Source organism: Cervus elaphus, chromosome X, assembly GCF_910594005.1.
Source record: "Cervus elaphus chromosome X, mCerEla1.1, whole genome shotgun sequence".
Taxonomy (NCBI): domain Eukaryota; kingdom Metazoa; phylum Chordata; class Mammalia; order Artiodactyla; family Cervidae; genus Cervus; species Cervus elaphus.
Genome location: NC_057848.1, coordinates 162,206,653 through 162,219,371, shown reverse-complemented (window position 1 = coordinate 162,219,371; position 12,719 = coordinate 162,206,653). Strand labels below are relative to the sequence as shown.

The 12,719-nt window shown below is 42.6% G+C and overlaps 1 protein-coding gene across 5 annotated transcripts in view; it reads left to right on the top strand.

The window, feature by feature from the left end:
- The window catches only part of OFD1 (OFD1 centriole and centriolar satellite protein), a 63,028-nt gene that overhangs the window by 39,517 nt on the left and 10,792 nt on the right, over positions 1–12,719 (top strand). For all 5 annotated transcript variants that reach the window (XM_043896772.1, XM_043896771.1, XM_043896773.1 and 2 more), the window contains 4 exons: positions 1,815–1,945; positions 2,475–2,586; positions 11,342–11,944; positions 12,413–12,533. In XM_043896772.1, coding sequence (XP_043752707.1) covers positions 1,815–1,945; positions 2,475–2,586; positions 11,342–11,944; positions 12,413–12,533 — 967 coding nt within the window. The remainder of the gene's footprint in view (positions 1–1,814; positions 1,946–2,474; positions 2,587–11,341; positions 11,945–12,412; positions 12,534–12,719) is intronic.

Genomic DNA, 12,719 nt, shown 5'->3' with positions numbered 1-12,719 from the left:
CCATACATGACTACTGGAAAAACCATAGCTTTCACTTGATGGACCTTTGTTGGCAAAGTAATGTCTCTGCTTTTTAATATGCTAAGTTTGTCATAGCTTTTCTTCCAAGGAGCAAGTGTCTTTTCATGGTTGCAGTCACCATCTGCAGTGATTTTGGAGCCCAAGAAAGTAAAGTCTGTCACTGTTTCCATTGTTTCCCCATCTATTTGCCATGAAATGATGGGACCGGAAGTCATGGTCTTAGTTGTCTGAATGTTTAGTCTTAAGCTAGCTTTTTCACTCTCCTCTTTCACCTTCATCAAGAGGCTCTTTAGTTCCTCTTTGCTTTCTGCCATAAGCATGGTGTCAGCTACATATCTGAGGTTATTGATATTTTTCCCAACAATCTGGATTCCAGCTTATGCTTCATCCAGCCTGGCATTTCTCATGATGTACTCTGCATATAAGTTAAATAAGCAGAGTGACAATATACAGCCTTGATGTACTCCTTTTCCTGTTTGGAACCAGTCTGTGGTTCCATGTCCAGTTTTAACTGTTGCTTCTTGACCTGCATGCAGATTTCTCAGGAGGCAGTTAAGGTGGTCTGGTATTCCCATCTCTTTCAGAATTTTCCAGTTTGTTGTGATTCACACAGTCAAAGGCTTTGGCATAGTCAATAAAGCAGAAGTAGATGTTTTTCTGGAGTTTTCTAGCTTTTCCTATGATCCAACAGATGCTGGCAATTTGATCTCTGGTTCCTCTGCCTTTTCTAAATCCAGCTTTAACAGCTGGAAGTTCTCAGTTCACATACTGTTGAAGCCTAGCTTGTAGAATTTTGAGCATTCCTTTGCTGGTCATTTTCACAGTATTGAATCTTCCAATCCAAGAACATGGTAAATCTCTCTTATCTGTGTTGTCTTTGATTTCTTTCATCAGCACCTTACAGTTGTCTACATACAGGTAGATTTATTCCTAGGTATTTTATTCTTTTTGTTGCAATGGTGAATGGGATTGTTTCCTTAATTACTCTTTCTGATCTTTCATTGTTAGTGTATAGAAATGCAAGAGATTTCTGTGGAATGATTTTGTAACCTGCAGCTTTACCAATTTCATTAATGAGCTCTAGTTTCTGATGGCATCTTTAGGGTTTTCTCTGTATAGTATCATGACATCTGCAAACATGACAGTTTTATTTCATCTTTTCCAATTTGGATTCCTTTCATCTCTTTTTTGTCTCTGATTGCCGTGGCTAGGACTTATGCTCACTCTCCCCATTTCTGGGAGTTTTTCTACCTCCCAGGCCCTCCAGGCCCAAGGGCTGGTAGCCAACAGCCTGGCCCCATTAGCAGTCTAGGGAACTACATCATCCTTTGTGGCTAGGGACCAGCCTAAGCCAGTCTTCCTTGAAGACTTCTCCAATGACCTGAATTGGAGATGCCATCTGCTTTCTGCCTGGACCCTGAGAGCCACTGACACAGATGCACAGATCGAATTGGACCTCAGGGCAGTCATGGATAGGTTTTGCTAGAGCGTTCCTTCTCTACCTCTGTGCTTGGTAGAGGGGAGAGGCAGGCTTTCAAATTAATTTAAGGATTAAAAAGAACTCTATTATATGGAGAAGGACTCAAGAATACTAAAATTTGCATTTATGTGCATTAAATTGTTTTGAAATTCCTGTAGCAGAATTGCTCGTTGTCCATTTGATGGAGCTGATAGAAAATTATGTGCATGCCCAAAAAGGAAGAACAATTTGAAACTTCTCTAGCTGCTTTTAAAAGTAAAGGTCAGTGAGAAAACTTCAGTTTGATAACAATCATGCTCTGCTACTTTCCTAGGCATAGCTCAGCCGTCTCCTGAACTGCTGATTTTTCAGAAAGAATTAAAGAAAGCAGAAAACGCTATTGCACTTGAGCATAAGGAGTTTGAAACCCACAAGCAAGCTCTACAAAAACAGCTTGAAAGCGAAGTGAGTATTGCTCCTTGTGCAGCCAGGGGTTGGGCCAGTCTGCTGCATAGATACATGAACTTGGCACACGCCACACCAGTGTAAATGGGGTTTACTTCAACATCAGAGCTCCCCCAAGGTGCTAAAGTGTGTGCTTTCTCATCTGAGAGAACTCTCCAGTGATCATGTGACTTTATATTCATAATTGTCACAAAATCCAGAGGCAAGCAAACTCACTTAAACACACAATTTTTCAAGTCCTGGTGGTGCCCACAGTGGCGGTGTCTTGATTCTCACCCTGACTTGGAAATATTGCTGCCGTCTTTCTTGTGTCTGCTCTGGAGTAGCTGCTCTAACTTGCATGTGACAAGAGGTGGAAACTTGTTTTATCGTTTGTCATCTTGTAGGGACCCTGTGCGTTAAAGGGTGTAATGCTGCTCAGAATTGGCAAAAGGGCAAAAGAGAATAAGCCCAATGAGAGAATAGCTCCCTTTGAAGTGAGCTGTGATTTCTTTTATGTTCATTTCTTTTCTTCTCTGATTCTCTGCAGATTGAGCACTCCACCCAGCTGAAGGCCCAGGTATTAGAATATGATGCTTCTGTCAAGAGGTTAACTGCGCAGGTTTCAATTTTAAAATCACAACTAAAACAAACTCAGACAGGTTAGAGACATTTTTAACCTCTGTGTGTGTGTGTGTGTGTGTGTGTGTGTGTGTAAAACTTCTGACATTTGTGAAAATGTGATTGTTACTCATTGAATTCTTAGTAATTCTCATAGTAGGGGGAAGCTTCCCAGGTGGCTCAGTGGTTAAGAACCTTCCTGCCAACACAGGAGATGTGGGAAATATATGTTTGATCCTTGGGTTGGGAAGATCCCTTGGAGAAGGGAATGGCAACCCACTCCAGTGTTCTTGCCTGTAGAATCCCATGGACAGAGAAGCCTGGTGGCCTATAGTCCATGGGGCCACAGAGTTGGACACAGCTGAGCACCAGCACCTCGTAGGGAACAGTCATAGAGAAATGTGCCATCTCAGAAGTCAAGCTCCCTGTCCATTTCAGGGATACCAGCCAGGTGGTCAGCTAACGTGACTTGTTTTCACAGGTGCCCCATGCTTGGGGGAACCTCATACCACAGATAGGTGTGATAGCGACACAGAAGCCCCCAAATTCATCCTGGACCTAGGCTTTCCTTTTTTATTTGCTGTCTGGTGGCTCAGACAGTGAAGAATCTGCCTGCAATGCAGGAGACCTGGGTTTGATCCCTGGGTTAGGAAGATCCCCTGGAGAAGGGAATGGCAACCCACTCCAGCGTTCCTGCCTGGGAAAACCCATGGACAGAGGAGCCTGGCGGGCTACAGTCCATGGGGTCGCAAAGAGTTGGACATGACTGAGTGACTAACACTCACACATCCCGATAATAAGACCAGTCAATTCTTGAGTGGTTTTATACATTCCCTGACAGGTTTATGTGAGTGGGAGAGGCAGCATGGCCTGGCCGAAAGAGCACTGCTGCTGAAATCAGAAAATTGGTTTTGTACCCGTTTTGCAGTTAGTTGTTTGGCTTTGGGTACATTTCTTTCAACTTCCTTGGGCCTCGATTCCCCTCTGTAATGAGGGTAATACCTTCTGTGCCGTGGAGGATGAGGGGCTATGTGGTCAGCCCCAGTGCAGGGCCTGGGGCACGTAAAACACTGGGCAAATGGCCACAGCTGCCATTTTATTACCGTGTCTTCCTGTCGATGCATGACATCTGCCCCTCCTTCATAACAAGCGCTGAATTTGGCACTTTCTTGAGCTGCTTTCAAGCCCAGCAGAAGTTCGTGAGACTGTGATTCTGAGCCTTCCTCAGTTCCTATTTGCACTTCTTCCTCCTCAGGCCCTTGGCCCCTTCTTCCCACTCTGCTTTTATTTCCGTCCTTCACTCATCTCTACTCTTCCCTGTTGCTTGTTTTCTTGCCACAACTCTGCATTTGCCAGACGTCCCACTGCTGAAACTGTCCCGAGCTCAGATCATTAGAAATAGTTCATTGAGGATGGAAGCTTCACGAGTACGGGCCTCCCAAGCATCTGTCCCTGGCATCATCAAGGTGGTCTTGCAGGAGAGGAGCGGTCACATGTGGTGGCTTTGCATTAGGCCAGCCCAGCGACTTGGTGCTTTGCTATTGGGTGATTCAGCTATAGTCTCCTGTCCGTGACGTGGGAGCAGTGAGAGTTTTGGGCCCGCGGTGGTGCCCTGACCACACGCCCTTCTTCCCCTCTCTGAGACTTAGGCTGTATGCAGTAGATTTTGCTGCAGCCCTGGGAGTTCGGGGGTGGCATCCTGTAATGAGACACATTCATTGTTTTGAAGTCAAGTGTGTGAATCTTCCTGCTGGTGAAATAAAGATTATAAATGGGTTTATATCAGATCAGGTCAGATTTTTCAACCACATGAGTTCAAGTCTGGTTAGGCTTTGTCCCTGAATACATTGTGAATGCCTTTTCGGTTCTCAGAGCTTTATGGATTTTCAAGGTCGTGCATAATGGATTGTGAAATAATAGCATGCATTACAAAAGAAGGCATATGAAGCAATAGTTGGTACACATAAGCTCTCAAATGTTAATAATTACTGTTTTGACTATGGTTTTACAGACTTTTTTTTGTTGAAGTATAGTTGATTTACCCTATTGTGTTGATTTCTGCTGTGAAAGTGAAAGTGTTAGTCATTCAGTTGTGTCCGACTCTTGTGCGACCCCAAGGACTGTAGCTCGCCAGTCTCCTCCATCCATGGGATTCTCCAGGCAAGAGTGCGGGAGTGGGTTGCGATTCTTTTCTCCAGGGGAGCTTCCCCACCCAGGGATCGAACCCAGGTCTCCTGCATTGCAGGCAGATTCTTTACCCTCTGAGCCACCAGGTATAACTTTCGATTTACAAACTGTTTCTTTTTATTGAAGTATAGTTGATTTACCCTATTGTGTTGATTCTGCTGTACAGCAAAGTGATTCACTTGGATACACATATATATAGATTGCTTTTGGTACTGCTTTCCATTACAATTTATCATAAGATACTATATCATAATATAGTTCTCTGTGCTCTACAGTAGAACTTTGTTGTTTATCCCTTCCATACATAGTAGCTTACATCTGCTAACCCCAGCCTCCCATTCCATCCCTCCCCCAACTCCCTCCCCCTTGGCAACCATAAGTCTGTTCTCAATGTCTACGAGTCTGTTTCGTAGATATGCTCATTTGTGTCATGTTAGATTCCACCTATAAGTGATACCACATGGTATTTTTCTCTTTCAGACTTACTTCACCTAGTATGGTATTCTCTAGTTGCATCCATGTTGTTGCAAATGGCATTATTTTGGCCTTTTTATGACTGGGTAATATTCCTCTGTGTGTGTGTGTGTGTATTCACACACCACGTCTTTACTCATCTGTTGATGAAGGTTTAGGTTGTTTCCATGTCTTGGCTATTGTGAATAGTGCTGCTGTCAACATACAGGTGCATATATCTTTTGGGATTAGAGTTTTGTCTGTATATATGCTCAGGAGTGGAATTGCTAGATCATATGGTAATTTATTTTTACTTTTCTGAGGAACCTCCATACTCTTTCTCATTTTTCAGTTGAGTTGTTTGGTTTTTTGCCATTGAGTGTATGTATTTTGGAAATTAAGCCCTTGTTGGTAGCATTGTTAGTAAATATTTTGTCCCATTGTGTAGGTTGTTTTTTTGTTTTGTTTATGGTTTCTTTTGCTGTGCAAAGGCTTGTACGTTTGATTAGGTCTCATTTGTTTATTTTTGTTTTTATTTCAATTGCCTTGGGAGACTGACCGAAGAAAACATTGCTGTGATTTATGTCAGACAATATTTTCCTGTGATCTCTTCTAGGAGTTTTATAGTATCATGTCTTATGTTTAAGTCTTTAAGCTGTTTTGAGTTTATTTTTGTGTATGGTGAGAGGGTGTGTTCTGACTTTGTTGATTTACATGCAGCTCTTCAGCTTTCCCAGCACCACTTGTTGAACAGACTGTGTTTTTCCCGTTGTATATTATTGCCTCCTTTGTTGAAGATAATTGACTGTAGATGTGTGGGTTTATTTATGGTCTCTCTATTTTATTCCATTAATGCATATGTCTGTTTTTGTGTCAGTATGATGATGTTTTGATTGCAGTAGCTTTGTAGTATTGTCTGAAGTCTGGAAGGGTTATGCCTTATGGCTTCTTTTTTTTCCCCTCAGGATTACTTTGGCAATTCTGGGTCCTTTACGGTTCCATATAAATTTTAGGATTGATTATTCTAGTTCTGTGAAGAAATATAATGGGTAATTTGATAGAGATCACATTAAATCTATAGATTTCTTTGCGTAGTATTGCCATTTTAACAGTATTGTTCCAGTCCAAGAGCATGGATTTCTTTCCATTTCTTTGAATCCTCTTTAATTTCTTTTATTAATATTTGATGGGCTTCCATAGTAACTCAGCTGGTAAAGATTTCACCTGCAATGCAGGAGACGCCAGTTCAATTCCTGGGTCTGGAAGATCCACTGGAGAAGGGATAGGATACCCACTCCTGTATTCATGGGCTTCTCTGGTGGCTCAGCTGGTAAAGAATCCTATTTTATAGTTCTCAGTGTATAAATCTTTCACCTCGGTCAAGTTTCTTTTTCTTTTTTTGTGGGGGAAGTAATTTTAAAAGGTACTGTTTTTTTTACATTCCCTTTTTAATATTTCATTGTTAGTGTAAAGAAATGCAACTGGTTTCTGAAGGTTAATCTTGTATCCTGCTACTTTGCTGAATTCATTTATTAGAAATAGTAGCTTTTGTGTAGAGTCCTTAGGATTTTCTACATATGTAGTTTCATGTCATCTGCATATAGTGGCAATTTTACCTCTTCCTTTCCAATTTGGATACCTGAAAGCAGTACTGTATTGAATAGAAGAGGTTAGAGTGGGTATCCTTGTCTTGTTTTAAATTTTACTAGAAAGGCTTTTGGCTTTTCACCATTGAGTATTACGTTGGCTGTGGGTTTTTCATAAATGGTGATTATTGTGTTCAGACATGTTTCCTCTATACCCACCTTAGTAAGAGTTTTGTCTTGACTGGATGTTGAGTTTTCTCAAGCGGTTTTTCTGCATCTATTGAGATGATCATGTGGTTTTTGTCTTTTGTTTATGTGGTGTTTCACATTGATTTGTGTACGTTGAACCATTCTTGTGAGCTTGGGATGAATCTCATGTGGTTGTAGTATATGATCTCTTGTGTGTATTGTTGGATTCAGTTTGCTAATAGTTTGCTGAGGAATTTTTCATGTATATTCATCAAAGATACTGATCTGTAATTTTCTTTTTTGGTGGTGTCTTTGTCTGGTTTTGGTATCAGGGTGACGGTGGTTTCATAGAAGATCTTTGTGAGTGTTCCTACCTCCTTAAGTTTTTGTAAGAGTTTGAGAAGGATCTGTATACGTTCTTTGTATGTTTGGAAGAATTCACCTGTGAAGACATCTGGTCCTGTACTTTGTATGGAGTTTTTTGTTTGTTTAATTACAGGTTCTCTCACTTCTAGTGATCAGTCTGTTCAAATTATTTCTTCTTGATTCAGTTTTGGTGAGCTCTGTATTTCTACACAGTTGTCCATTTCTTCTAAGTTGTCGAATTTATTGGCATATAATTGTTCTTAGTATTCCCTTAGGGTTTTTTTTTGTGTGTGTATTTCTGTGGTATTGGCTGTGGTATCTCATTTTAATTTCTTATTTCATTTATTTGGGTTCTGCCTCTTTTCTTGGTGAGCCTGGCCAGAGGTTTATCAATTTTGTTTACTCTTTCAAAGACCCAGCTCTTGGTTTTATTGACTTTTTCCATTTTTTAATTGCTACTTTATTTTCTATCTTTATTCCTTCTTTCTGCTGACTTTAGGTTTTGTTTGTTCTTCTTTTTCTGATTCTTTTAGGTGGTATATTATGTTGTTTATTTGATATTTTTCTTGTTTTTTTGAAGAAGACCTGTACTACTGTGAACTTCTAAGAACTGCTTTTGCTATGTCCCTTAGATTTTGTATGGTTCCGTTTTCATTGTCATTTGTCTTAAGGTATTTTTAAATTTCCACTTTGGTTTCCTTGTTGATCCATTGGTTTTCCATGGATATGGAAATATTAGCATATTGTTTAGTCTGCATGTAGTCATTTTTTCCCCATTTCTTTTTCTGTGGTTAATTTCTAGTTTCATGCCTTTGTAGTCAGAAAAAGATGTGTGAGATAATTTCTGTACCCTTACATCTGTTGAGGCTTGTTTTGTGCTCTAGTATGTGGTCAGTTGTAGAGACTGTTCCATGTGCAGTTGAAAGGAATGTGTATTGGTTTTTTGTTCTTGGATATAATGTCGTGAAAATATCAATTAGGTCTAACTGCTCTGTTGTACCATTTAGGATCTCTGTTGTTCTATTATTATTTTGCATAGAAGATCTGTACATTGATGGGAGTGGCGTGTTAAAGTCTCCTACCATTATCATATTCTTGTGAATTTATCTCTTTATATCTGTTTGTATTTGTTTTATGTGTTTGGGTGCTTCTGTGTTAGGTGCATATATTTTAGGTTAACGCATGTAAAATCTTCTTCTTGTATTGATCCTTTTATCATTATAAAGTGTCCTTCATTATCTTTATGACCTTTGTGTTAAAGTCTATTTTGTCTGATTAAAGTATTGTGACCCCTGCTTTCTTTTCATTTCTGTTTGATTGAAATATCTTTTTATACCTCTTTACTTTCAGTCTGTGTCCTTTGCCCTAAGCTCTTGTTTTTTTAAATCCCATCAATGTCAATCACTCTGTGTCTGTTGATTGGAGCATTCAGTCCATTTACATTTAAGGTGATTATTGTTAGATATACATTTATTGCCATTTTAAGGCTTGTTTTCTCATTGATTTTATACTTGTTCATTTCTTTTTGTTTTTCTTTGTGTGGTTTGATGATTTTCTTTTGTATTATATTTATGCTCTTTTTGGTTTTTGTGAATCTGTTGTATATTTTTGAATTGTAGTTACCCTGTTTTTCAAGTATGTTAACTCCATCCTTAGACTCTAACACATTCTAGGAAGGGGGGTAAATTTACAGTTTCTTACTCTCTTTCTCTTGTTGCCTTTAGAATCCTCTCTTTGACTTTTGCCATTTTTTATTAAAATATGCCTTGGTGTAGGTCTCTTTGAGTTTACCTTATGTGGAACCCTGTCTGCTTCCTGCACTGGATATCTGTTTACATCTTCAGGTTTGGGAAGTTTTCAGCTATAATTTCTTCAAATACATTTTTTATCTTTTCTCTTTCTTCCCCTTCTGGAATCCCTATTATGTATAGATTGGCATGCTTTTTATTGTCCCATAGGTCTCTGGCTCAGTTGGTAAAGAATCTGCCTGCAATGCAGGAGACCCCAGTTTGATTCCTGGGTCAGGAACATCCAGTGGAGAAGGGATAGGCTACCCACTCCAGCATTCTTGGGCTTCCCTTGTGGCTCAGCTGGTAAAGAATCTGCCCACAATGTGTGAGACTTGGGTTCAGTCCCTGGGTTGGGAAGATCCCCTGGAGAAGGGAAGGGCTACCCTCTCCAGTATTCTGGCCTGGAGAATTCCACGGACTGTATAGTCCATGGGATTGCAAAGAGTTGGACACGACTGAGCAACTTTCACTTTCACTACTTTCAGGTCTCTTGTTTAGGTTTCTTTTTCTTTTTTTCATTTGGCTTTCTGTCTGTAAAAACCAATGGGTGATTTACATTATTCTATCTTCTGGGTCACTTATTCATTCTTCAGCATTATTTGTTTTGTTTTGTTTCGGCCATGCCACATGGCTTGCAGGATCTTAGTACCCTGGCCAGGGATTGAACCCACACCCTCAGCAGTGAAAGTGTGGAGTCCTAACCATTGCACCACCAGGGAATTGCCTGTTTTTTTACATTATTCTTTGCCTTTAGTTCAGTTTTTGTCTCAGCAAATGAGTTTTGTAATTTTCTTGCTTCCTCTTTATAGTTTCTATTCCCTTTTTGCAATACTCTCCTTTTCTACTGATAATTTTTCCTTAATCCCTTTAGTATTTTCATTATCTTTTTTGAAATCAGTGTCTGTTAAACTGAAGAGGTCTGTTTCATTGTTTGTTCTTTCAGGGGAATTGTCTTGGTCTTTTAACTGGGAATGGTTCCTCTTCTTCATTTTACGTAATTTTCTCTCCCAAACTTACAGAAGAGAAATTATCTACTGTGGTCTTGGGGGACTATTTATATGTGGAAGCATCACTGTGTAGCTTCTGTGGGTTTAGTGTGTGTTTGGCATACTGTTTTTGGTATGGATGCCTGTGACCTCTTTACTCAGCGTGTGCTAGCCATGGTCATTATCCCCCTTATAATCAGGGTGTGCAGATGTGGTGGCTGGTGCCCAGTCCTGAGGTTCTCAGCTTTGGTGGAGGATCTCACACACTCCCAGAACAGGTGATGGGATCGTTGGTGGCTTGAGACCACTCCTGGAGCCCAGAAGGGCGGCAGTGGTGGCCATTCGAGACTGGTTCTGTAGCCTGAGGTAGGGAGTAGGTCACAGCAGAGGCTCAGAACAGATCCTGAAGCCTGTGGCACGCAGGTGGCGGTTGCTGCTGCTCGTGACCCCTCTTGGAACTCCTGTAGGCCGTGTGATGCCACCTGAGAGTGTGCACAGCAGAAAAGGCTGCAGTGGTGTGTCCCACCACTCCCCTCACACACCCCAACCATCAGTAGCACCTGGCCTCTAAGGCGACCCAAGCTTCCTTCATGTACACCCTCAGGAGCGACCGCTCCAGACTCCAGCCCCTTCAGGCTGTTTCCACACAGCCCACCCTAGCCCTCTCCCTGGGTCTGATTTCCGAAGTGTGAGCTTCAGCACCCAGCTTCTGCCTGCCTGGGTGGACACATGTCTCGGGCTGGGGAGTATAGGGCAGTGGTGCTGACCTTTTGTGCAGGTTTCTCCCTCCCAGCTGCTGCATACCAAAGGCTGCATTCTCCCCCAAGGCTCTGGAGCTCACCTCCATCTTGGCTGATCTCGTGGGGTACAGGAACCTTGTCTCTTTTGTAGCACCCTCCTGAGGATACAGATCCTGTCCCAACTTCTTCCTTGCCTTTTCTTCCCCCCTTTTGTCCTACCTGGTTCTATGGAGATTTCCTTGCCCTTTCGGAGGTCTGAGGTCTTCTGCCAGTATTCAGTAGATATTCTGTGAGAATCATTCCACACATAGATGTATTGTTTGTTGATGTATTTGTGGGTGGAGGTGAGCTTCACTTCTTACTACTCCAGCATCTTGATCACACGCCACAAACTGTTTAATGTGCTAGTTGATTTTTCAACTAAAAATTGCTGAAACATTTCAGTTTGGTTCTCCACCTTTTCCCTTTGTGTCTCACACTCTCTGTTTGTGACCTGCAGCGCTAGAGAACGAAGTGTACCGCAACCCGAAGCACTGTCTGCTGAATCGCTCCATCAGCGGGTTAATGAGCACCAGGGTGGTGCCTCGTGATGGCGACATCAGTGGGGATTTCTTGAAAAATCCTCTGAGACAAGAGGAGGTGACAGCAGGCCCAGTTGCACCGCGGATCCCCAAATACCCAAATGCCAGCGCAGAGGGGAGTTCCCCTGATTCCGACCTCGAGTTTGTAGCCAGTACCAAGGTAAGGGTGAGAGAGCTGGAGCAGGAGGCAGAGCGCCTGGAAAAAGCTTTCCAGAGCTACCATCAAAGGGTCAGTCAGTGCCCTGCCAAGAGCCGCTTGGCAGCCAGGAGCCCACCCCTGCTGCGTCTGCCGGGAACTCTCAAGAACATCACTGCAGCTGTTCCCGAGAGGTGTGTGTTTGTGGACACCAGAGTCACCTCTCAGCAGCCTCCAGTGAGCACGCGCGGAGGGGACGAGAGCGAGGTGTCCGAGGTGCCCAGCAGCATGGCCTCAAGGTCACAGAAGAGCGTAGCCTCCAGACGGCTCTCCTCCACGCCACTCCCCAAATCGAGAAGCCTTGATAGTGAAATGTACCTAGAAGGTGAGCTATGGATACAGGCCTGTGGATGCTCTGGACGGGGGTCGGTTGCTCCTCATCCCCCGTCTCCTCTGGGTAACAGTGCAGCTGGAGGCTGATAAACTGGGAGTCATGGGAGCCTCTGAACTGTGGGCTCCTGGGAAACCATGGCTCCTCCACCCCAGGTTACAGGTAGTGTGGAGGCCATAGGATGGAGGGTCAAGTGCCGGCATTTTGCTTGGCACGTGGAGGTTTTCAGAGAGTGACTGTGGCTTTTCCTTGGCTGCTGGTTAGTTTCATGTATTCTCTTGTTATCACTGAAGTTTCATTTTCATGCCTGAATTGTTAGTTCTGTGGATGATTTTCACATACCCTACTGCTTGCAAAGATGATCGAAGACATTTTCAAAGTGGTAGAAATCTTTAGAAGCTGCACTGCCATCTTCTCCACACAATCTGTAACGTGCTTGTCCTGGTTCCTCCTGCCGCGTAGGTCTGGGCCGATCCACTGTGACTGCCACCTGTCCCGACAGAAAGCCACAGCCTTCGCCTGCCGAGTCCAGGCACAACCTCTCTGTGCACTCACTGTCCAGCCCTCTGGAGCAGAAGGCCGGGTAAGTACCTCGTTCTCTGCCAGGCCTCTGCTGAGGCTGGTTAGCTTCCTGTGGTCTCAGCCAGGACTGGCTCCGTTTTTTTAGGTAATGTTAAAGACCATGTGGCAGGATAGAATTTGCAATCAGATTATAAGATGCATCATCTCTGAGAATCATTTGAATTATTGCCTGGAGGAAAAAAAAATT